Source organism: Chlorocebus sabaeus, chromosome X (assembly GCF_047675955.1).
Source record: "Chlorocebus sabaeus isolate Y175 chromosome X, mChlSab1.0.hap1, whole genome shotgun sequence".
NCBI classification, from domain to species: domain Eukaryota; kingdom Metazoa; phylum Chordata; class Mammalia; order Primates; family Cercopithecidae; genus Chlorocebus; species Chlorocebus sabaeus.
Window position 1 is genome coordinate 81,860,399 of NC_132933.1, and position 23,451 is coordinate 81,883,849.

Genomic DNA, 23,451 nt, shown 5'->3' on the forward strand with positions numbered 1-23,451 from the left:
TTTATTTATTTATTGAGACAGAATCTCACTTTGTTGTCCAGGCTAGAGTGCAGTGGCATGATCATGGCTCACCACAGCCTCGACCTCCTGGGCCCAGGTGATCCGCCCACCTCAGCCTCGTAAGTAGCTGGGACTACAGGCGCAGGCCACCACGCCCGGCTAATTTTTTTGTATTTTTTGAAGAGATGGGGTTTTTGCCATGTTGTCCAGACTGGTCTTGAACTCTTGGGCTCTAGTGATCCTCTCACCTCAGCCTCCCGAAGTCCTAGGATTACAAGTATGAACCACTACGACTGGCTGGTTTTAATTCTTTAAACTGTTTAGAAGTTACTTTTGTGAATGGTATGAGATATTGCTGTAACTTAATTTTTTTTTCAAATATTAGGTTGGTGCAAAGTTATTACAGTTTTTGCCATTAAAAATGGCAAATTTATTTTGCACCAACCTAATAGGTAATCATCACAATACTGTTTACTTTCTCCAACGACTTGAAATGCCACCTTTATTATATACCCAATTCCCTTATACACACAAATCTGTTTCTGGACCTTCTATTTTGCTTCACTGATGTTTGTTCTTACGCCAAAATTACACTTTTTATATTACTGCTATAGCTTTATCATAATTTTGATACCTGATAAAGTCTTCCCTGTTGTTTTCAGACATTTCTTGCCTAACTAGTTCACTTTTCCTTCTACAAGGATTTTTAGAATCAGCCAAAATATTCTCCAAAAAAATCTTGTTGAGATTTTAGTTGAGATTATGTTGAAATTTCAGCTTAATTTGGGGAGAGTGGATATCTTTACATTATTAAATTTTCCCAAGATAATATATCCCTCTATTTATTAAAGTTTTCATTAATGATATGTCTCTCCTTTTATTTAGGCTTCTTTTATGTTTTACATTATTTTGTAATCCTGTGTTTACTTCTCTTTCTTTCTCATCTGTCAGCTTTTGTTTTTTTTTGAGACAGGGTCTTGCTGTCATCCAGGCTGGAGTGCAGTGGCGCAACCATGCCTTATTGCAGCCTCAACCTCACTGCAGCTATTAACATTTTTTTTTCTTTCTTTTTTTTTTTTTTTTTTGGAGAGACGAGGTCTCACTGTGCTGCCCAGGCTGGTCTTGAACTCCTGGTCAGTCTCAAGTGATTCTCCTGCTTCGGCCTCCCAAAGTGCTGGGATTATTGGCCTGAGCCACTGCGCCTGGCCTGTAAACTTTTTTGAGTGTAGGGACATTTTTGTTTCATCTCTATATTTGCAGTGCCTGACATATAGTAAGTGCTCAGGAAATGTTTGATGAGCAAATTACACCACAATAAGTGTTCCAGCATTTCATTAAAAATGGTGGACTTCAGCCTGGGCAACATAGTGAGAGACCTCATCTCTACAAAAATTAAAAAGATTAGCTGGGTGTGGCAGCATGTGCCTGTGGTCCCTGCTACTCAAGTGGCTGATGTAGGAGGATTGCTTGAGCCCAGGAGGTTGAGGCTGAGTGCACTTCAGCCTAGGCAACAGAGCAACACCTTGTCTCAAACAACAACAAAAACAGAAAAACAAAACTTGTGGACTTGGGAGTGGGGGGTTGTAGGGGGAGGGAAAATGGGTGAAGAAGGGGAGGTGGCTGGGGAATGGGTGGGGGCCTGGCGGGAGCAAGCAGTGGAGCTGGGGTCCCTGAGCTCTGTCAGGAGGAAGCCAGGCTGCACTTTCTGGGCAGTCGGAGGGGACAGGTGGCACCAGAAGGCAGGTGGACTTAACCTGTCAGTGACTGCGGCCTCTGCCCATCCTGCCTTGCTGCAGATGCCTTGAATGAGGCTGCCCCACACACCCTGAATGATTTTTATAATCAGTGGATAAAGTGGGAGAAATGTGGAATAACTTCAAATACAGGTAACAGAATGTCTTCAGTCGTGAGGGAGTAAGCCATAGTGAAAATGTGGATATGAACTCTGACAGATATTTGTCAAGAAGAAAAAGCATCAATATAGGAGACTCAGCTGCTCAGCAACAAAGTAGTCCCTTAAGAGAAAATGTTGCCTTACACCTGGCACGCCAGGTCCTTCAAAGAATTCTTCAAGGAGAAACCAACATTGTGCCACTGAAATCCCTCAAATTGTTGAAATAAGTATCAAAAAGGATAATGATTTTTGTGTTACCCCAGGAACAAGACTTGCACGAAGAGATTCCTACTTTTGACATGCTCCATGGGGTGGTAAGAGAAACATTTCTGTTACAGTGACCCAGGATTCATTGGATACTGATAAAAAGCTTGGTAGAACTCAAAGTGGACTTCAAAGGAAAGAGAGGTGCTAAGCTCTGTATAGGATACGGACAGTGTTTCCAGAAGAACCAGAAGAACCGTAGGGAAGGGAAGTCGCTCTCTGAGACAGGCTGCAGGATACTGTGGGCTTGTGTTTTCCCATGAGAACTTATAACAAGCAGTCAAAGCCTCTCTTTTCCAATTAAAGAAAAATCTCTTTCTGAATTAATGCTGGAGAAATGCCCTTTTCCTGCTGGCTCAGATTTAGCCCCAAAATGGCATTTGATTAAACAGCATACAGCTCCTGTGAGCCCACATTCAACATTTTTTGATGCATTTGATCCGTCTTTGGGGTTTTTTTTTTTTTTTTTTTTTTTTCTTTTTTTGAGACGGATCCATTGCCCAGGCTGGAGTGCAGTGGTGTAATCTTGGCTCACTACAACCTTGGCTCACTGCAACCTCTGCCTCCCTGGTTCAAGCGATTCTCCTGCCTCAGCCTCCTGAGTAGCTGGGATTACAGATGCCCACCACTACGCCCAGCTAATTTTTGTATTTTTTAGTAGAGATGGGTTTTTGCCATGTTGGCCAGGTTGGTCTTGAACTCCTGACCTCAGGTGATCAGCACACCTCGGCCTTCCAAAGTACTGGGATTACAGGTGTGAGCCACCTCACCCAGCCCCATATTTAGTTTCTATAGAAGATGAAGATAGTTTAGAGAGAGAAGACCGCTTAGTATTGAAGAAGGGGTTGATCCCCCTCCCGATGCACAAATACATGCATTTGAAGCGACTGCACAGGTTAATCTATTAAATAAACTGGGATGAAAGTTAGCTCCTAGAACGACTGAAATAAGTGGGGACAGTTCTGCAGTTCCACATGCTAATTGTGACCTGAAAGAGGATACAGCCACTCTGTGTTTGCAGCCATGGAGGGCAGAAGCAGCATGAGGTACATGCCCATGTTAGCAGACAGGGAGCTTGGGAAGTCCACACACAGACTGATTACATACATTGCTTCAGATTACAGGGAATCCTTGTTATTGGAGAGTGATGGATCGTTATGAAACAGAAGCCCTTCTAGAAGGGAAACGCGAAGACACATTTTTGCTCAGGGACACTGGGCAAAGGGACTGCCTCTTCTCTGTGAACTTCTGGGGCTACAACAGATCCCTGCAGGCCTGAATTGAGCAGTAATCACAACTTTGGTTTTGATGCTCATGACCCCTGTTTATTTCACTCCTCCACTATAACAGGACTTTAAGAACATTATAGCAGCCATAAAAAAAGGATGAGTTCATGTCCTTTGCAGGGACATGGATGAAGCTGGAAACCATCATTCTCAGCAAACTAACACAGGAACAGAAAACCAAACACCTCATGTTCTCACTCATAAGTGGGAGTTGAACAATGAGAACACATGGACATGGCGGGGAGCGGGGTGTGGGGGAACATCACACACTGGAGCCTGTTGGGGGGTGGGGAGCGAGGGGAGGGATAGCATTAGGAGAAATACCTAATGTAGATGATGGGTTGATGGGTGCAGCAAACCACCATGGCACATGTATACCTATGTAATAAACCTGGACGTTCTTCTATACATGTGTCCCAGCACTTAAAGTATAATAAAAAAGAACATTATAAAGATCCCAGTTATTGCATGTTTTTTGAACCGTTGCTTACTATATTACTAGATAGGACTTTCCTTTTTAGCTGTAGTATATCTGTTGTACAGTAATCTGCAGGTGCACTATGATGGAATTAATGGGCCTCCTTTACCATCAATGTTACAGGATTTTTAAAAAGAGTATTATTATAAACACAAATTTTGGGTTCGCTGGTTAGAACGAGAACCGGTCAAGGCAAAGTAAACTCTCCTGTCCCCAAAGGGTGTGAACCTGGTCTGCTTTCATGTGCATCAGATATACACCTATAACGGTGCTAGGTTTTTTCATACAGTATGTAAGGTTAGTGTTAGTATCTGTCAGATGCAACCTTCTGTTACTTACCCAGATAAACATGGTTCCTAGTGGAACAACAGAGGATAGAAGTACAGGTGTTCAGGCCGGGCACAGTGGCTCACGCCTGTAATCCCAGCATTTTGGGAGGCTGAGGCAGGTGGATCACTTGAGCTTAGGAGTTCGAGACCAGCCTGGCCAACGTGGTGAAACCCCATCTCTACTGAAAATACAAAAAATTACCCGGGTGTGGTGGCGGGCGCCTGTAATCCTAGCTACTGGGGAGGCTGAGGTGGGAGAAGTGCTGGAACCTGGGAGGTGGAGGTTGCAGTGAGCCGAGATTGCTCCACTGCACTTCAGTCTGGGAGACGGAGTAAGACTCTGTCAAAACAGAAACAAAAACAAAAACAAACTACAGGTGTTGAGTAAGACTACAAAACAAGTTTGCCTATTTAGTGAACAGTTTGGTTTTTAATGGCTGTAGTAATTGAGTGAGGCAACTCTGGGGCATTTGCTGTGAAGAATTCTATTTCTTACTGAAGAACAAATTATTAATATCAGATGAGTATTTCAACAGTGTGACTAATGTTTGAAATTATTTTTTCTAGGAGTTTTTCTATAACCTTCCAAAAGTAGTGATGTTCATAATTACTATAAATCAAGCTTTAGAAGTCCAATACAAATAAAATAATGCCTTTCTTTTAGAAAAAAAAAATGTAATTTTCTGGCCACAAGGGCATAGTGCAATTCACCTAAGTGTTGATGTAATTTACAGTCAGACTCTTTTCTCTTCTGCAAAAGATACTGTTAAGTAAACCAGGTTTTCTAAATAGTAATTCTTAAAAGTTTGGACTTATAAAATTAGTAGTAGAATTTTATTTAAAGGCCCTAGGTATTAGTTTTTCTTTTTTTTTTTTTTCCGAGATGGAGTCTCGCTCTGTCGCCCAGACTGGAGTGCAGTGGTGCGATCTCAGCTCACTGCAACCTCTGCCTCCCAGGTTCAAGTGATTCTCCTGCCTCAGCCTCCTGAGTAGCTGGGACTACAGGCGCTTGCCACCATGCCTGGCTAATTTTTTGTGTTTTTAGTAGAGACAGGGTTTTACCATGTTAGCCAGGATAATCTCGATCTCCTGAGCTCGTGATCTGCCTGCCTCAGCCTCCCAAAGTGCTGGGATTACAGGCATGAGCCACTGCACCCAGCCAGGTATTAGTTTTTAAATGAGTGCTTTAACTTAAAACAGCTGCTGCAATATAGTCTTGCATATGATTTTTTAAAAAGTTGATGTGACTGGGCATGGTGGCTCATGCCTGTAATCCAAGCACTTTGGGAGGCCAAAGCGGGCAGATCACCTGAGGTCAGGAGTTTGAGACCAGCCTGGCCAACATGGTGAAACCCCGTTTTTACTAAAAATACAGAAAATTAGCCGGGTGTGGTGGTGGGCACCTGTAATCCCAGCTACTCGGGTGGCTGAGACAGGAGAATCGCTTGAACCTGGGAGGCGGAGGTTGCAGTGAGCCGAGATTGCGCCACTGCACTCCAGCCTGGGCAACAAGAGCGAAACTTGGTGTCAAAAAAAAAAAAAGTTAATGTGTAGTCTAATTGTTGTTTCATAAAAGTTGGATCTTCTCCTGTGCCCATAATGGTTTTGTGAATCATGAAGAAAATAAGACTAGAAGATGCCCAAACAAATCAGATAATAGTAACTACAATGGTTGCTGATGTTAGATTATTGTTAAACTGTAATTACTAATTTGGATGGCAGTATTTATCTCTTTTCTGTAAACACTCATAGCTAAATTGCTTAAGTATAATTTACAGAATTTCAGTGTAATTTACTCTCAATGGAAAATCTGAAGCATAAATTGCAGATTTGAAAGGTACTGTACAACCATTATATCTGTAAATAACTACTTAACACCTCTTTGTCACTTAGAATACTACTTGAGTGTAATACTACTTGAATACTACGTGAATGTTATACTACTTGAGTGAGCTCTTTTGGAAGTTATATCAAGTTCTAGCGTTTGCTTCTTAGTAACTGAATTGAATGTACCGTTCTGTCCTAGACATTTTGCCCTAAAGTAGCTGAATCCATTCTTGTGTCTTTTTGTTAATGCGCTCTATACCACTGGTGAGTGCTCCATAGTTTCCTTACCTGCTGCTACAGAACATTATTTTACATCCCTATGGCAATTGCCAAGGCCACAAAAAAAGAAAAGCTTTATTTGTATGCCACACTAACTCTTTGACTGCTAATGTATGTTTCTGCTTGCTGTGCCTTGTTATGGCTGCTTTTTTGTGCTAATAAAGTATGTTTGGTGTTCTCCTTGTATATCTGCTGTTTTATACATTTGCAACAATTTCTCTTGTAAATGGAATGGTATAGGGTTTTTAAAAATAAGTATTATCTAACAACCTACTATAGCTAATGTAGAATTACTGTACAGTCTCATATTGACTTATCAGAATAAGTTAACTCTAAGTTTAATGCTCTACATCTTATCAATCATAGTCACATATACTATGGAGCAGTATGTATAGTTACTGAAAATCATTGTACAGTTTAGATTATAACAGAAAACTGACAGAAATAATAAATCTATTGATTTCTCTGCTTACGGGTAAAAGATCGAAATTATCAATGACATATTATAGTAAATTAGTATCTGTAACCTTCCACACATCAGAAGCAGATGAAATCAAGTCTCGTGAACTATTAATATATCAGTACCGGCCAGGCGCGGTGGCTCACGCCTGTAATCCCAGCACTTTGGGAGGCCAAGATGGGCGGATCACGAGGTCAGGAGATCGAAACCATCCTGGCTAACATGGTGAAACCCCATCTCTACTAAAAATACAAAAAGTTAGCCGGGCGTGGTGGCGGGCGCCTGTAGTCCCAGCTACTTGGGAGGCTGAGGCAGGAGAATGGCATGAACCCGGGAGGCGGAGCTTGCAGTGAGCTGAGATTGCGCCACTGCACTCCAGCCTGGATGACAGAACGAGACTCTGTCTCAAAAAAAAAAAAAAAAAAAAAAAATAGAAAAGAAAAGAAAAAAATATATATCAGTATCACTTATTGGTTTGGGGGCCATCTTAATTGAAAACAAATGCCACAAATATAGAACTTTAACCAAAGACTTGTCCATTTTAAAGCAAGATGGGGATTGAAGTCACTTATAATTTCTGTTGCTTATAATTGAAGTCCCTGAAGAACATATATCAAAGTGTTTGAGAACTTCATTCAAACCTACTTTTTTTTTTTTTTTGAGATGGACTCTCACTCTGTTGCCCAGGCTGGGAGTGCAGTGGCACGATCTCAGCTCACTGCAACCTCTGCCTCCTGGTTTTAAGCAATTCTCCTGCCTCAGTCTTTGGAGTAGCTGAGATTACAGGTGGGCACCACCATGCCCAGCTAATTTTTGTATTTTTAGTAGAGATAGGGTTTTACCATGTTGGCCAGGTTGGTCTCGAACTCCTGACCTTAGGTGATCCGCCCACCTTGGCCTCCCAAAGTGCTGGGATTACAGGCGTGAGCCACCACACTTGGCCCAAGCCTACTTTTAAAGTTTTATATGCAATCAGGTTGTTATGACCAGGTTGTGTTTTAGGGAGGAAACTGGAAACTCCAAGAAAGCACTTGATGTTTTTATATGGTTGTAGCAAATTGATATTCTATATTTCTATATTTCTGTAGATTTATAGAAAATATTAATGCTTTTATGTATTTCAGAACTTTCATATGTTAAATGGAAATTATTTTAAATGTGTAACTATTTGAGTTTATGTAAGCATGTATACACTGTGGTAAAAGTCACTTGTGTTTCAATTTGTGTATAATATTATGCAACTTTTGGTTTAAATATTTTTCTTAAATTATTAGTGGCTCACATTTTAAAAAAGAAAAATTACCAGCATGAAATTGCAAAAAAAAAAAAAAAAAAAAAAAAGTCTTTGGACTTTCCCCCTTAGAAAAATGCACACATGTACACAGAATTTTGCATCAATTTTAAACGTGGACATGTTCCCTGATGCCTATCCATAAGCTTCACATTAAATACTCCTAATCAGAAGTAATAAATCCTATAATAGGACTGCTATGGCACTTGTTCATAATTCGACCACAGGCCATCAGGGAAGGCTTCATGGAAAAGATAGTTTTTGGTCTGAGATTTAAAGAATGAGTAGGAGTTTCCTGGATTTTCAAGGGCAAAGAAGGGCATTTTAGACTGAAGAGTCCAGTTAACTGAAAACCAATTAATACTGCAAGTCTTTTTGGTCATCTGCCTTTTTGTTTACTCTGTCCTGAACCCCTTTGGGCTTCCTTCTGTTTTTCTACACTTTTCCTTACCCTCAATCATCCACCCTCTATTGCCTCTCTTGCCAATTATTTGTACTATGTTTTCTGGAAAACTGGTTCCATTGCAGATAGACTCTACTGTACCCTAAATTTCCTCACTGAATTCTCTCTCCACTTGCTTGCTTTAACTGAAACCTGGCTTCTCTCCCAGGGTATGCCCTCTTTATTGCTATGGTTCTTGAGTGAAAGCCTCACATAATTGATTGAACAAATATCCTTACTGATGAACATTTAGGTTGTTTCCAGTTTTACAAACAATGCCACTGTGAAATGCTAATACATGCATGTTTGGGTACATGTGAATGTATTTGTAGGATAGATTTGTGGATTTGGAACTGCTGAGTCAAATGACACAAACATTAAAAAAATTGATAAATACTGCCAAATTTTTATCCAGAAAGTTTTTCTAATGTACCTTCTTACCAAGCATGCATAAATGCCTGTTTTCTTATACCTCACTGATACTGGAGAGTTATTAATCATTGTAATTTTTGTTTCCCAGAAGTCATCATCATTCCTACTCCTTATCACTGCTTTTATTTTATTTTATTTTATTTTATTTTTTTGAGACGGAGTCTCGCTCTGTCTCCCAGGCTGGAGTGCAGTGGCCGGATCTCAGCTCACTGCAAGCTCCGCCTCCCGGGTTTACACCATTCTCCTGGCTCAGCCTCCCGAGTAGCTGGGACTACAGGCGCCCGCCACCTCGCCCGGCTAATTTTTTGTATTTTTAGTAGAGACGAGGTTTCACCATGTTCGCCAGGATGGTCTCGATCTCCTGACCTCGTGATCCGCCCGTCTCGGCCTCCCAAAGTGCTGGGATTACAGGCTTGAGCCACCGCGCCCGGCATCACTGCTTTTAGACCTTTGCTTTCAACCCTCACATTCAAGGCCTCTCTTTTAAGGCTCATGCCTTTTGCAATATTACCTTTTATTCCTTCTCAATGTAGTCATTTATTGCCGCCTTGGATATTTCCTAATATTCTATGGAGACTCGAGCATCTGCTGTCTACCACCCAGCCCGTCACAATGCTCCTGTGGATGAACTGGCTGAGCAACACTCTACCTTCACAGCTCCTTGACCATTTCTAGTGCTCTTCTCCACTCTACTTCTGCAAGAAAATTTATTAGCCTCATTCTGGGTTTTGTCATTTCCCAGAATTACTCTATATCTGAAAATATAAAATTCCAATATCTCATTCTCTGTCCACAACTTTTTTCTTTTTCTTTTTTCTTTTTTTTTGACAGAGTCTCGCTCTGTCATCCAGGCTGGAGGGTAGTGGCATGATCTTGGCTCACTGCAACCTCCGCCTCCCGGGTTTAAGCTATTCTTCTGCCTTAGCCTCTTGTGTAGCTGGGACTACAGGTGTGTGCCACCACACCCGGCTAATTTTTGTATTTTTAGTAGAGACGGGGTTTTACCATGTTGGCCAGGCTGGTCTCCAACTCCTGACCTCAGGTGATCCCCCCCATCGGCCTCCCAAAGTGCTGGGATTACAAGCATGAGCTACTATGCCTGGCCCAAACTTTATTTTATATACTGTGCTGCAACTTCCTTTTCAACATTTTTGACATTTTTATTGTTTCACTACACATAGCACCAACTCATTTTATTTTATTTTATTTTATTTTATTATTTTATTTATTTTGAGATGGAGTCTTGCTCTGTAGCCCAGGCTGGAGTGCAGTGGCATGATCTCAGGTCACTGCAACCTCTGCCTCCAAGGTTCAAGCGATTCTTCCTCCTCAGTCTCCCAAGTAGCTGGGATTACAGGTGCCTGCTGCCACGCCCAGCTAATTTTTTGTATTTTTAGTAGAGATGGGGTTTCACCATGTTGGCCAGCCTGGTCTCGAACTCCTAACCTCAGGTGATCTGCCCGCTTCGGCATCCCAAAGTGCTGGGATTACAGGTGTGAGCCACTGCGCCCGGCCAACTCATTGATTTTAACAGGTGCATGGTGTTCCATTGTATACATGGATCATTATTTCATTTTGCCGGACTCACTGTACAGGCATTGTTCTGATGTTTGACTGTTGCAAATACTACTGCATTCTTTTTTGTGCATAGATTATATTGTAAAGCTACACTCTTTGTATGTAAATCTTTGTGTGTCTCTGTGAGTATTACTGTGGGATAAATTTTTAGAAATGGATTGCTGTGTGAAATGGTAAGCATATTTACAATTTTAATAGTATAGTCATATAGCCTTCTAGAGTCGACCAATTTACACTCCCACTAACAGTATATAAAAATGTGTTTTCCCCATATACTTGCCAGAATTAGGTCGTTTTTCAATCTTTATCATTTATCAATCATTTTTCATCCTTATCAATATGATGGGTGAAAAATATCTTGTTTAACTTATTTTTCTTTATTTCATGCTGTTCTTAATCCATTTTTTTCACTCAACAGTACGTTTTGGACATTTTTCTGTGTCAGTGAATATAGATTACACTATTGTTTTAAGTGGCTTTGTAAGGTGGGCACAGTGGTGGTGTGCCTGTAGTCTCAGCTCTTTGGGAGGCTGAGGTGGGAAGATCGCTTGAGTCCAGGAGTTTAAGGCTGTAGTGCTCTATGGTCATGTCTGTGAATAGCCACTGCATTCAAGCCTGGACAACGTAGTGAGGTCTCATTTTTTAAAAAATAAAAAAAATGGCTGTATAGCATTTCTTTGTGATAATGTAATATTATTTTATTTTATTTATTTTTGAGACAGACTCTCATTATGTCACCCGGGCTGGAATGCAGTGGTGCAATCTCAGCTCATTGTACTCTGCTTCCCAGGTTCAAGAAATTCTTGTGCCTCAGCCTCCCAAGTAGTTGGGATTACAGGGATGTGCCACCATGCCCAGCTCATTTTTGTATTTTTAGTAGAGATGAGATTTTGCCATGTTGGCCAGGTTGGTCTTGAACTCCTGGCTTCAAATGATCCACCCACCTTGGCCTCCCAAAGTTCTGGGATTACAGGCATGAGCCACTGTACCCGGCCTTGCCCAGCATAATGTTTTTGAGATTTATCCATGTTATTGTGTGTATCAAGTTTGTTCCTTTTCAGTACTGAGTAGCATTCTATTGTATGACTATGTTAGTTTATCCATTCTATTCTTTTTTTTTTTTTTTCTTTGAGACAGTCTTGCTGTGTCTCGCCCAGGCTGGAGTGCAGTGGTGTGATCTCGGCTCACTGCAGCCTCCACCTCCCAGATTCAAGCGATTCTCCTGTCTCAGCCTCCTGAGTAGCTGGGACTACAGGTATGTGCTACCACACCCAGCTAATTTTGTACTTTTTAGTAGAGATGGGGTTTCACCATGTTGGCTAGGCTGGTCTCAAACTCCTGGCCTCAGGTGATCCACCTGCCTTGGCCTCCCAAAGTGCTGGGATTACAGGCATGAGCCACTGTACCCGGTGTATCCATTCTATTATTGATGGACATTTGGATTATTTACAGTTTTTGGCTACTATGAATAAAGCTGAAGTAAACATTCTGGTACAAGTCTTTTTGTAAACATATGCTTCCTTTTTTTTTTTTTTTTTGTAAATACCTAGAACTGGAATTGCTAGACTATAGGATAGATGTATATTTAAATGTATAAGAGACTTCTAAGTAATTCTCTAAACAGGTTGTACCATTTTTTATTCCCACTAGCAATATATGAGAATTCTAGTAGTTATTTATTCTCTCCAACACTTGGTATGGTCAGTCTTTTAACATTTTAGCCATTCTGGTGGGTGTGTAGTAGTATCTCATTGTAGTGTTTTTTTTTTTTTTTCCCCAAAGACAGGGTCTTACTCTGTTACCCAGGCTGGAGTGCAGTGGTGCAAATAGCTGGGACTACAGGCCATGCCACCACACCCAGCTAATTTTTGCTTTGTTTTTTGTAGAGACAGGGCTTCACTATGTTGCCCAGGCTGGTCTGGAACTCTTGCGCTCAAGTGATCCAGCTGCCTCGGCCTCCCAAAATGCTCAGATTACAGGTGTGAGCCACTGTGCCTGGCTCACTGTCGTTTTAATATGCATTTCCATGAGTATTAATGATGTCGAGTGCTTTTTCATGTGCTTATTGACCATTCAAATATCTTTGCCAAGTATCTATTCAAATCTTTTGTTCATTTTAAAGTTGGATTAAATCCATTTTTAAATTATTGATTTGTAAGAGTTCTTTATATATTCTGCTTATAAGTCCTTTGTCAGATATATGTTTTTCAAGTATTTTCTCTTAGTCTGTGCTTGCCTATTCGTTTTCTTAATAGTGGTTTTTCATGAGCAGATTTAAAAATTCAGTGAATTCTAATTTATCTTTTTTTTTTTTTCTTTTATGACTATAGCTTTCTGTGGTTTTTTTTCGTTTTTTGTTTTCTTTTTTTTTTTGTTTTTTTTTTGAGACGGAGTCTCGCTCTGTCGCCCAGGCTGGAGTGCAGTGGCGCGATCTCGGCTCACTGCAAGCTCCGCCTCCCGGGTTTATGCCATTCTCCTGCCTCAGCCTCCTGAGTAGCTGGGACTACAGGCGCCCGCCACCTCGCCCGGCTAGTTTTTTGTATTTTTTAGTAGAGACGGAGTTTCAGTGTGTTAGCCAGGATGGTCTCGATCTCCTGACCTCGTGATCCGCCCGTCTCAGCCTCCCAAAGTGCTGGGATTACAGGCTTGAGCCACCGCGCCCGGCCAGCTTTCTGTGTTCTAAGAAACCTTTGTTTATCCTTAAGTCTCAAAGATTCTCTTCTGGATTTTCTTCTAGAAGCTTTAGAGTTTTAGCATTTATATTATATGTTTAGTGTCATGATCCATCTTCAGTTAGTTTTTGGGTATGATGTGGGGTCGGGATTGAGGTTTATATTTCCCAAATGAATATCCAGTTATTCTAGCACCATTTGTTGAAAAGACTTTCCTTTCCCCAATCCAACACTGCTTGGTCAGAAATCAAATGACTTTATATGTGCAAGTTTATTTCTGGGCTCTGTATTCTGTGCCATTGATCTATTTGTCTATTAAGTACTGTAGTTTTATAGTAAGTCTTAATGTCAGGAATATAGGTCTTTCAACTTTGCTATTGTTTTCCAAGATTGTTTTGGATATTTTAGATCCTTTCCATTTCCATATACATTTTAGAATCAGTTTGTCCATTTCTCTTTTAAAAACCTGGTAGTATTATGACTGCTATTGTATTGAATCTATAGAAGAATTCTGGGAGGATTTACATCTTAACAATATTGTGTCTTCTAACTCATGATCATGGTATATCTATTTATTTCAGGTTTTTATTTGTTTTTTAAAGATGGAGTTTCATTCTATCACCGAGGCTGGAGTGCAGTGGCATAACCATGGCTCACTGCAGCCTCAACCTCCCGGGCTCAAGCGATCCTCCCACTTCAGCCTCCCAAGTAGCTGGGACCACAGGTGTGTGCCACCATGCCTGAATACATTTTTTTGGTAGAGATGGGGTTTCACTATGTTACCCAGGCTGGTCTTGAACTCCTGGGTTCAAGTGATCTGCCTGCCTCGACCTCCCAAAGTGCTGGGATTACAGGCATGAGCCACCATACCCAGTCTATTTATTTCAGTCTTGTAAAGTTCCTCTTAGCAATGTTTTGTAGTTTTCAATGTAGAAGTTCCTGGATCGATTTTGCTTAATATTATCAAATGCCTTCTAGAAATGTTGTATCAGTTTACCTTACCACCAATAGTACATTTTCTTTTCTTTCTTTCTTTCTTTCTTTTTTTTTTTTTTTTGAGATGGAGTTTCACACTTGTTGCCCAGCCTGGAGTGCAATGGCACGATCTCGGCTCACTGCAACCTCCGCCTCCCCGGTTCAAGTGATTCTGCTGCCTTAGCCTCCGGAGTAGCTCGGATTACAGGTGCCTGCCACCAAGCCTAGCTAATTTTTTGTATTTTTAGTACACCATGTTGGCCAGGCTGGCCTCAAACTCCTGACCTCAGGTGATCCACCTGCCTCGGTCTTCCAAAGTGCTGGGATTACAGGCGTGAGTCACTGTGCTCGGTCTATTTTCTTACACTCTCATCAACACTGGGTTTTATGTCTTTTTATTCTGTGCCAATTCTCATAGGTGAAAAATTATGTATCAGTTTGTGTGTGTGTGTGTGGGTGTGTGTGTGTGTGTTTGATGGAGTCTCACTCTGTGGTGGCCCGGGCTGCAGTGCAGCGATCTTGGCTCACTGCAACCTCTGCCTCCTGTGTTCAAGCGATTCTTCTGCCTCAGCCTACTGAGTAGCTGGGATTATGGGTGTGGGCCACCACGCCCAGCTAATTTTTGTATTTTTAGTAGAGATGGGGTTTGGCCATGTTGGCCAGGCTGGTCTCAAACTCCTGACCTTAGGCGATCTGCCCATCTCAGCCTCCCAAAGTGCTGGGATTACAGGCCTGAGCCACCGTGCCAAGCCTATATTTCAGTTTTATTGGCATTTCTTTTATTACTGGTGAGGTTTTCACATAATGTATTTATTGACTATTTGTATATAATTTATCATGAATTGACTGTTCTTGTTCTTTGCCCATTTGTCTATTGGGGTGTTCATCTTTTTTCATGTTGATATGCAATGATTTGTAAAAGTTTTTTGTATGTTACAGAAATATATATGTGTGTAACTAGAGAAGTAGGTAGTATTGTCTTTACAACATAAAGAGATTAAGGCTGAGAAAAACTAAATGACTTGGCTCAAGATCATACAAATAATAAATGATAGAGCAAGGATTTGAATCCTGGTCTATGTGACACAAAATACCATGTTATTTCTATTACAGAAAGCCTATTTTTAATCTCTTAGTAGCTTTTCCAACTCTTAAAAAATTATTTAATATTATTGTCTCCTTTGCTAAAAGCCTTAGTTTTAGAATTTATCTCTTGCTGATGGTCTTTTTAGAACTTTAGAGAACATTTAGTATAGTTTTCTTTCTCTTTTTTAATCATTCAAAGCTTTTAAAAAACTTCATTACTTCAAAATAATTTCAAATTTAAAGAAAAGTTACAGTATTACTACAAAGAACTTCCACTTACCCTTAACCCAGATTCATACATTTTTAACATGTTGCCACATTTGCTTTATCATTCTATCTCTATTTTTTTCTCTGAATCAGAATAACCCGGAGACATAAGGCCCCCATACTCCTAAATACTTCAGCATATCTTTCCTGAGAAGAGGGACATTCTCTTACAAAATCACAACATAATGATCAAAATCAGGAAAATTAACATTGATGTAATACCACTGCTGTCCACATTCAGCTTTTACCTCTTGTCCTAATAATTTCCTTTATAGCATTTTTCCCCAGTCCAGAATACAGTCCAGGATTATACATTGGATTCAGTTGTCATGTCACTTTAGTTGCCTTTAATTTGGAGTAATTTCTCAGCCTTTCTTTGTCTTTCCTGACATTGACACTTTTGAAGAGTACAGGCCAGATATTTTGTATAATGTCCCTTAGTTTGGGTTTGTCTAATGTTTCCTCATGATTAGATTTAGATTATGCTTCTTTTTTGTAGGAATATCACAGAAGTGATGTGTTCTCAGTGCATTGGCCACAGGAGGTACATGATATCAGTTTGCCCCATTATTGGTGATAATAACTTTGACTACTTGGTTAAAGTGGGGTCTGCCAGGTGTCTCCACTCTAAAGTTACTATTTTTATATTTGTAATAAATATGCAATTTGTGGGGGGACACTTTGAGACTGTATAAAATGTCCTATTCCATATCAAAGTCTCAGCCAATAGATTTTAGCATTCATTGATTATTGCCTGAATCAGTTATTACTGATATTTGAAAAATAGTGATTTTCTAAATACATCATTAGTTCTACACTTATTTGCTGGCATTCAATTGTAAGGAAGAGCTTTCCTTTTACCCTATGTATTGATTAATTGACTGATTGATTATCAGTATAGACTGATGGATTCTTACTTATTACATGAGTTATAACGTTTTACTGTTTATTCATTTTGATGCTCTAACTGGCCCAGATTTGGTCAGTGGGAGCTTCTTCAAACTGGTTTCTGTGTCCATTGACATGCCTCCATGATTCTTTGGCACTTTCTTACTTTCTGGGACAACAAGAATATTTTAGGATTATCATGTATTTTCCTGGCCATAGCCTTGGAATCAGCTATTTCTCCAAGGAAGCCTGGCTCCATTAAGTGGGAAATGATATTTAGCAACCAGGATCTCTCTGCTGGGGTATACTTATTGCTACTGAGGTATCATCACTTTGGGGCTCCTTTAGCTGAGAGACCTAGGATTTATCCCAGGCTTTTGAATCTCTCCCAATATCTCCACTAAGTGAGATTAGATCTGTGCTTGAATACTTCATTATTTGAGGAAATTGCTCCAGAGAAAATCTCCTTCATTATTGGACAACCCTTTATATTTCAAAACAGTAGTCATTGGTTTCCTCTACTAAGTCTTGTCTTCTCTGTGCTAAATAAACATCTGCAGTTCCTTTACTGCCATGACTCTCATGGCAGAGTTTGAAGATCTCCTCATCATTCTGGTTATTCTATTCTGTTCATACTTCAGTTCATGAATATCTCTCTTTAAAGATTGGCATCTAGAATGAAATGTACTATTTCAGGTACATGTTCTGATCAGTACAGAGGAGTGGGTCAGTGATTTTCTTTGTTCTAGACCCTATGCTACTAATCATGCAGGCCAAAATTGTTGGCTTTTTTTTCTTGTCTTTTTTTTTTTTTTTTTTTTTGACAGCCACATTGATCACTCTGTTGAATTATGTTGAGCCTATAGTTAGTTGAAATCCCTAAGACTTTAACTCAACTATATTTATCCATTTGGTACTTAAATGCTTGTGTTTTAGGACCTAGTATAAGGCTTTAATTTGATCTGTCTTTTCAGCCTAAGAAATTTAGCTTATCATTCCTGCTTGTCAAACTTCTTTTGAATCCTGAATGTCATCCAGTTGTACTAGCTTCTTTTCCAGTTTATCATCTGCAAATTTGATTAGTATGCCACTTCATACAAATGACTATCTGAAAATATCAAAAAAGGCAGAGCGGAGCTCAAATATTTGCAGCCTGACTAGACACCTTTCCTCTGTTGAAATCAATCCATCAAAAAAGGATTTGCTACTGTTCATCTACTTTCACCTGCTGTTGTGTATAGGATCTGACCCAACAGACCTGTCAGAATACTACCTTGAACCAATTTCTAGTGTTTTCCTGGGATTAGTGTTTCAAAGTTATAGGGAAGCTTGTTTATTGTAAAATGGGGACCTTTCACACAGTCCAAACTTGCTATTCTTGAGTGGAGATTGTCCTGGTGTGGCTTGGTCTGTGTCCTCTTTGGTGCCAGAGGCAAAGAGAAATGTTTGAGGCAGCCAAGGCTATTCTACCTTAATCAGAATCTTCATCAAATCTAAGGAACAGAGGTTATCTAGTTCAGACTTCTAAAATATTACTGATAAAACTTATTAATGTGCCCTTTTCTTTTAATGCTCTGTCTGTCAACAAGTACTCCTACATATTATTGAAAAAGGAGGAAAGGTGCCTTATAGAAAGGGGCTCTCAGAGTTTGCAAGTAAGGATGGGAAAAGGTCACTGTCTGAAAATGAAGTAAAATGGAACAAAATAGATAAAAACAGCTATCTGAAGGCATTCATCTGCAGAATTAACCTACCCTGAGAGACTTAGGTTTTCTTTTAATGAGACTGGAATGTTTTTTTTTTTTTTTTTTAAGTTTCCATCAAAGACCAGAGTATGGTCTCAGGAAAAAGAGAATGAAATGTAAGAATGTGAAGAAATCCTAACTTACTCAACTGCCTTATAAATTTGCCATCTGAAATAGTAATCTATGATGAATAGAAGGGTAAAGGCTGGTTATCTGCAAGGAGCCTGGAAGGGGAAGGATGATACTTTATTTCTTTAGCCTTTTCATTTTTTTTTTTTTTTTTTTTGGTTGTTGTTTAATTACATAGGTAGCATGTGAGTACATTCTCCTTATAAAAATATTTAAACATTACAGCTAAGAGTAAGTTTCTTCTCACCAATCTTCTTGTCCCCAATTCTGGTTAGTCAGGCTTTTTATAAAAATATCTTGAGTAGAGAAAGATAGTTTATCAGGCTTATATAATCTGATGTTAATATATCCTTTGTGGATATAAACTCCCTTTGTTTTATTTATTTTTGTTTGTTTTCTGGTTTTTTAAAAAAAATATTTTTACCCTTTGTTTAAAAAATGTGCTCACAAATCAACCTTTTAATGTATAAACTGGCCTGCTGAATTTGTGTGCCTGCCTCACTGGAGTAACTACCTTGTACAAAGATATTGCCTACCTAGGAGGTTGTTCTTGTATAGTCAGCAGCTAAGCCTCCTGATCTCAAACAGCTCTCTGGCTTCTGTATGTACAGTGGGGAATACAGGATATGAAGAATTTTTTTTTTTTTTGAGACAGGGTCTCACTGTGTCACCCAGGCTGGAGTGCTGTGGCACGATCTTGGCTCACTGCAACCTCCGCTTCCCAGGCTCAAGTGATCCTCCCACCTCAGCCTCCCGAATAGCTGGTACCACAGGTGAGCACCACCATACCTGGCCGATTTTTTGTATTTTTTGTAGAGATGGGATTTCACCATGTTGCTCAGGCTGCTCTCGAACTCCTGGACTCAAGCAATCCGCCTGCCTCGGCCTCCTAAAGTGCTGGGACTGAAGGTGTGACCCGCTGTGCCTAGCCTAAAGACATTTTTTTTAAAGCTCCATGAGGAGCTTTCATTTTACTGGGAAGACTAGACATGCATGTGAGGCATTTTTTGAAGGGGATGATACCATATATTCATATTATGATATAAGACAGTATATAGCAAAGGATTAATTGGACAGCATAAATGAATGCTATACAAATTCATATCCTCTTTCAGTTCCTGTCATCTCTCTTTCTTCCCCTTCATTCACCTTATTTTTCCTCACCTCCCACTCTTCAATTCACTGTGATCTGGTTTCTTTTCTGCCATTGTTGTGAAGTTACTTGAGGTAAAAGATATGGGGCTACAGGACCACATGTTATCATGTTATGCTTTGCTTTTTTTTTTTTTTTTTTTTTTTTTTGAGACAGGGTCTCGCTCTGTCACCCAGGCTGGAGTGCAGTGGCGTGATTCTTGTGTCTCAGCCTCCTGAGTAGCTGGGATTACAGGCGCGTGCCACCATACCTGGCTAATTTTTGTATTTTTAGTAGAGATGGAGTTTCACCACATTGGCCAGTCTAGTCTCAAACTTCTGACCTCAAGTGATCTGCGTGCCTTGGCCTCCCAATGTGCTGGGATTACAGGCGTGAGCCACTGTGCCCACCTGCTTTGCTGTTTTTGACTAGGCTCATCTTATGCATTCTCATGGCTTCAGCTGCTTATTATATACTGACTTCATACAAATGTATGTTCAATCCAGACCTCTTTCCTGAGCTTCAGGCCCCAGGTAGCCATCTGCCTATTTTCATGCTTCATGGTCATCGCAAATTCACTATTTCCCATACTGAGCTACTTCCTTCCTCACCCTCTCAGCCTAAGTCCGTTCCTCCTCTTGTGTTTCTTATGTCAGTGAATGGCACAACTATCAACCCAGTTTCCCAAGTCTAAAACCTTCACACCATCCTCTCTCTATTTTACCACCAAATCCTTTCAGGTTTATTTGCTAAATATTCATTGAATCCATATACTTCACCTTTTTCCTAATGCCACTACCCTGGTCCAGGTCACCATCATCTCAGACTTGAACTATTGCAACTGTCTCCTAATTCATCTACCTGCCCCCACTCTTATTTTACCTTCAAATCATGTCCTACACTATAGCCAGAGAATATATTCTGAAACAAAAACCCTTCAGTGACTTCCCAGTCCCCTTAAGAGAAAATTCAAAATTCTTTAAGTGTTACAAGGCCCCTACATCTGGCTCCTGCATCAGCTTCATTTATCACCACTCCTAATCTCACACTCTGTACCTCAGCAATTCTAAATTCCATATTCAATTATCGGTATATGCCATGCTCTCTTTCTCTTGAATCCAAGCCTTCACACATGCTACCCCAATGTCTGGTTGGTCCACTTTTAGTGATGCTATGACTGAGCAGTGAGTACAGATTGTGGACAGCTTAATCTTTCTATATTAAAATTCCTTATTGTCTTTCTCATCTACCCTCATTGTTGGAAAGGCATCCTCATTGTCTCAGCATCCACTGATGATCATTATCTGAATTTTTAGTTTCGTAAGGGGATTCCAAATGGCGATTTTTCTAGTTCTTTCGTTTCTTCTACACTTTTTTTTTTTTTTTTTTTTTTTTGAGTCAGGGTCTTGCTCTGTCACCCAAGCTGGAGTGCAGTGGCACGATCATGGCTCATTGTAACTTCGAACTCCTGGGCTCAAGCGACCCTCCTTCCTCAGCCTCCCAAAGTGCTGGTATTACAGGTGTGAGCCACCTTGCCCAGCTTCTTCTACGACTATTAACTGAAATTCTTCTGTAAATAATTTTCCCTTACCAACTAGGTCTTTTTGGTATCCTAAAATAACCATTTGTACATGATGAATAGAATAAATGTTTAATTCTTTTGTGAATTTTTCTTTGTGCATAATTTTTTTGTGTGTATTTTTTAAAGTTTAAGTATTTAAATTAGCGATTTGGAGCTCTGGACAATTTTGTCAGAGAAACCATTTATAAGTGGTAGTTATGTTTCCAGAATAGCAGAAAAAAGCTTGCTTAATCCACAGGGTCAATAAAATATTACACATGGCAATAACAAATAGAAAATATTTTTGTAATATTAGTTATGAAACAAAAGAAAACAGTTTTTAAAGTTTAACTTGAGTACCAGTACTTGAGAGAAAAGCAATCTTAATTAGAGGAAGAAGAAGTAGATGGATACTTATGGTGATGTGAAGGGATCTGCTGAGTACTTTCAAGGACTTTTACAGTTTGATGGCATTGGTTCTGTTTTTTTTTTTTTTTTTTTTTTTTTTTTTGAGACAGAGACAGAATCTCACTCTGTTCCCCAGGCTGGAGTGCAATGGCACGATCTCAGCTCACTGCAACCTCTGCCTCCCGAATTCAAGCAATTCTCCTGCTTTAGCCTCCCAAGTAGCTAGGATTACAGGCGCTCACTACCACGCCTGGTGAATTTTTTTTTTTTTTGAGGCTGAGTCTCACTCTGTTGCCCAGGCTGGAATGCAGTGGCACGATCTCGGCTCACTGCAAGCTCTGCCTCCCAGGTTCATGCCATTCTCCTACCTCAGCCTCCTGAGTAGCTGGGACTACAGGCACCTACCACCATGCCTGGCTAATTTTTTGTATTTTTAGTAGAGATGGGGTTTCACCATGTTAGCCAGGATGGTCTTGAACTCCTGACTTCAGGTGATCTGCCTGCCTCGGCTTCCCAAATTGTTGGGATTATAGGCATGAGCCACCTCACCCGGCTGGCATTGGTTCTTTTTTTTTTTTTTTTTTTGAGACAGAGTCTCACTCTGTCACCCAGGCTGGAGTGCAGTGGCGCAATCTCGGCTCACTTCAACCTCCACTTCCTGGGTTCATGCCATTCTCCTGCCTCAGCCTTCCAAGTAGCTGGGACTATAGGCGCTTGCCACTACGCCTGGCTAATATTTTGTATTCTTTAGTAGAGATGTGTTTTCACTGTGTTAGCCAGGATGGTCGCAATCTCCTGACCTTGTAATCCGCCTACCTCGGCCTCCCAAAGTGTTGGGATTACAGGCGTGAGCCTCCGCGCCAGACCGCATTGGTTCTTATGTTTAATTTCACTACAGATTTAAGCTATTTCCATTTATTTATTTTTTCCCTTTGAGATAGGGTCTTGCTCTGTTGCCCAGGCTGGTGTGCAGTGGCATAGCTCACTGCAGCCTTGAACTCGCAGTCTCAAGTGATTATCCTGACTCAGCCTCCCAAGTAGCTAGGACTACAGGCACATGCCACTGCTCCTGGTTAATTACTTTTTTTTTTTTTTTTTTTTTTTGTAGAGGCAAGGTCTCACTCTGTTGCCCAGGCTGGCCTTGGATTCCTGGGCTCAAACGATTCTTTTGTCTTGGCCTCCCAAAGTGTTGGTATTATAGGCATGAACTACCATGCCCGGCCTTAAGTTTCTTTCTCTTTCTCTCTCTCTTTTAGACAAGGTCTCTCTCTGTCATCCAGGCTGGAGTGCAATAGCATGATCGTAGCTCACTGATACCTTGAACTCCTGGGCTCAAGGGACCCTCCTGCCCCAGCCTCCCAAGTAGCTGGAACTACAGGTACACTTCATGATGCCTAGCTAATTGTTTTTTAATTTTAATTTTTTTTTTTTTTTTTTTTTTTTTTTGTAGAAATGGGAAGGTCTCACTATATTGCCAGGACTGGTCTTGAACTCCTGGCTTCAAGAGATCCTCCTGCCTCAGCCTCCCCAAGTGCTGCTATTACAGGCATGAGCCACCACGCCCAGCCATTCTCTCTTAATTGAGAGCAGTCTATGCCTCGCATTTTGTTTGTCAAGACATTGACTTGTTGCAGAAAGTGAATCAGTGATCCTGTAGAATATCCCACATTTTAGATTTGTTTGTTTTCTTTTTTATGCTGTCATTTACTTTATTCTTCTATATTCCATATTTTTCTGTAATGGAAGTTAGCTTCAGAAGCTTGATGATATTCAGGTTCAACTTTCTTCATTTGGTCAATAATATTTAACAGGGGTAACTGTGTATTTTACTTTGAATCACAACTGGAGGCACACATCCATTCCATTTTTAATAAATGAGTAACATCTTGATTCTTTCATTATTTTATTTAACTTATTATTATTATTTTTAGAGATGTGGTCTTGCTCTATCACCAGGCTGAAGTGCAGTAGCATGATCATAGCTCACTGCAGTCTTGAACTCTTGGCTCAAGTGATCGTCCCGTCTTA

The 23,451-nt window shown here is 40.3% G+C and overlaps 1 protein-coding gene and 1 pseudogene across 5 annotated transcripts in view; both read left to right on the top strand.

The window, feature by feature from the left end:
- Positions 1-23,451, top strand: part of SNX12 (sorting nexin 12) — a 54,283-nt gene that overhangs the window by 21,430 nt on the left and 9,402 nt on the right. Inside the window, exons 5-6 of one of the 5 annotated variants that reach the window (XM_073013591.1) lie at positions 18,978-19,095; positions 22,874-23,288. The exons of 1 other annotated variant lie outside the window; for it this stretch is intronic. In XM_073013591.1, the coding sequence (XP_072869692.1) occupies positions 18,978-19,095; positions 22,874-23,007 (252 nt within the window). In that variant the 3' untranslated portion in view covers positions 23,008-23,288. Of the gene's footprint in view, positions 1-11,697; positions 11,815-18,977; positions 19,096-22,679; positions 22,784-22,873; positions 23,289-23,451 lie in introns of those variants that run through there. 3 more of the 5 variants (XM_073013592.1, XR_012091953.1, XM_037988903.2) reach the window with 3 other exon arrangements.
- On the top strand, positions 1,878-6,937 carry LOC103232143 (suppressor of cytokine signaling 5-like; annotated as a pseudogene).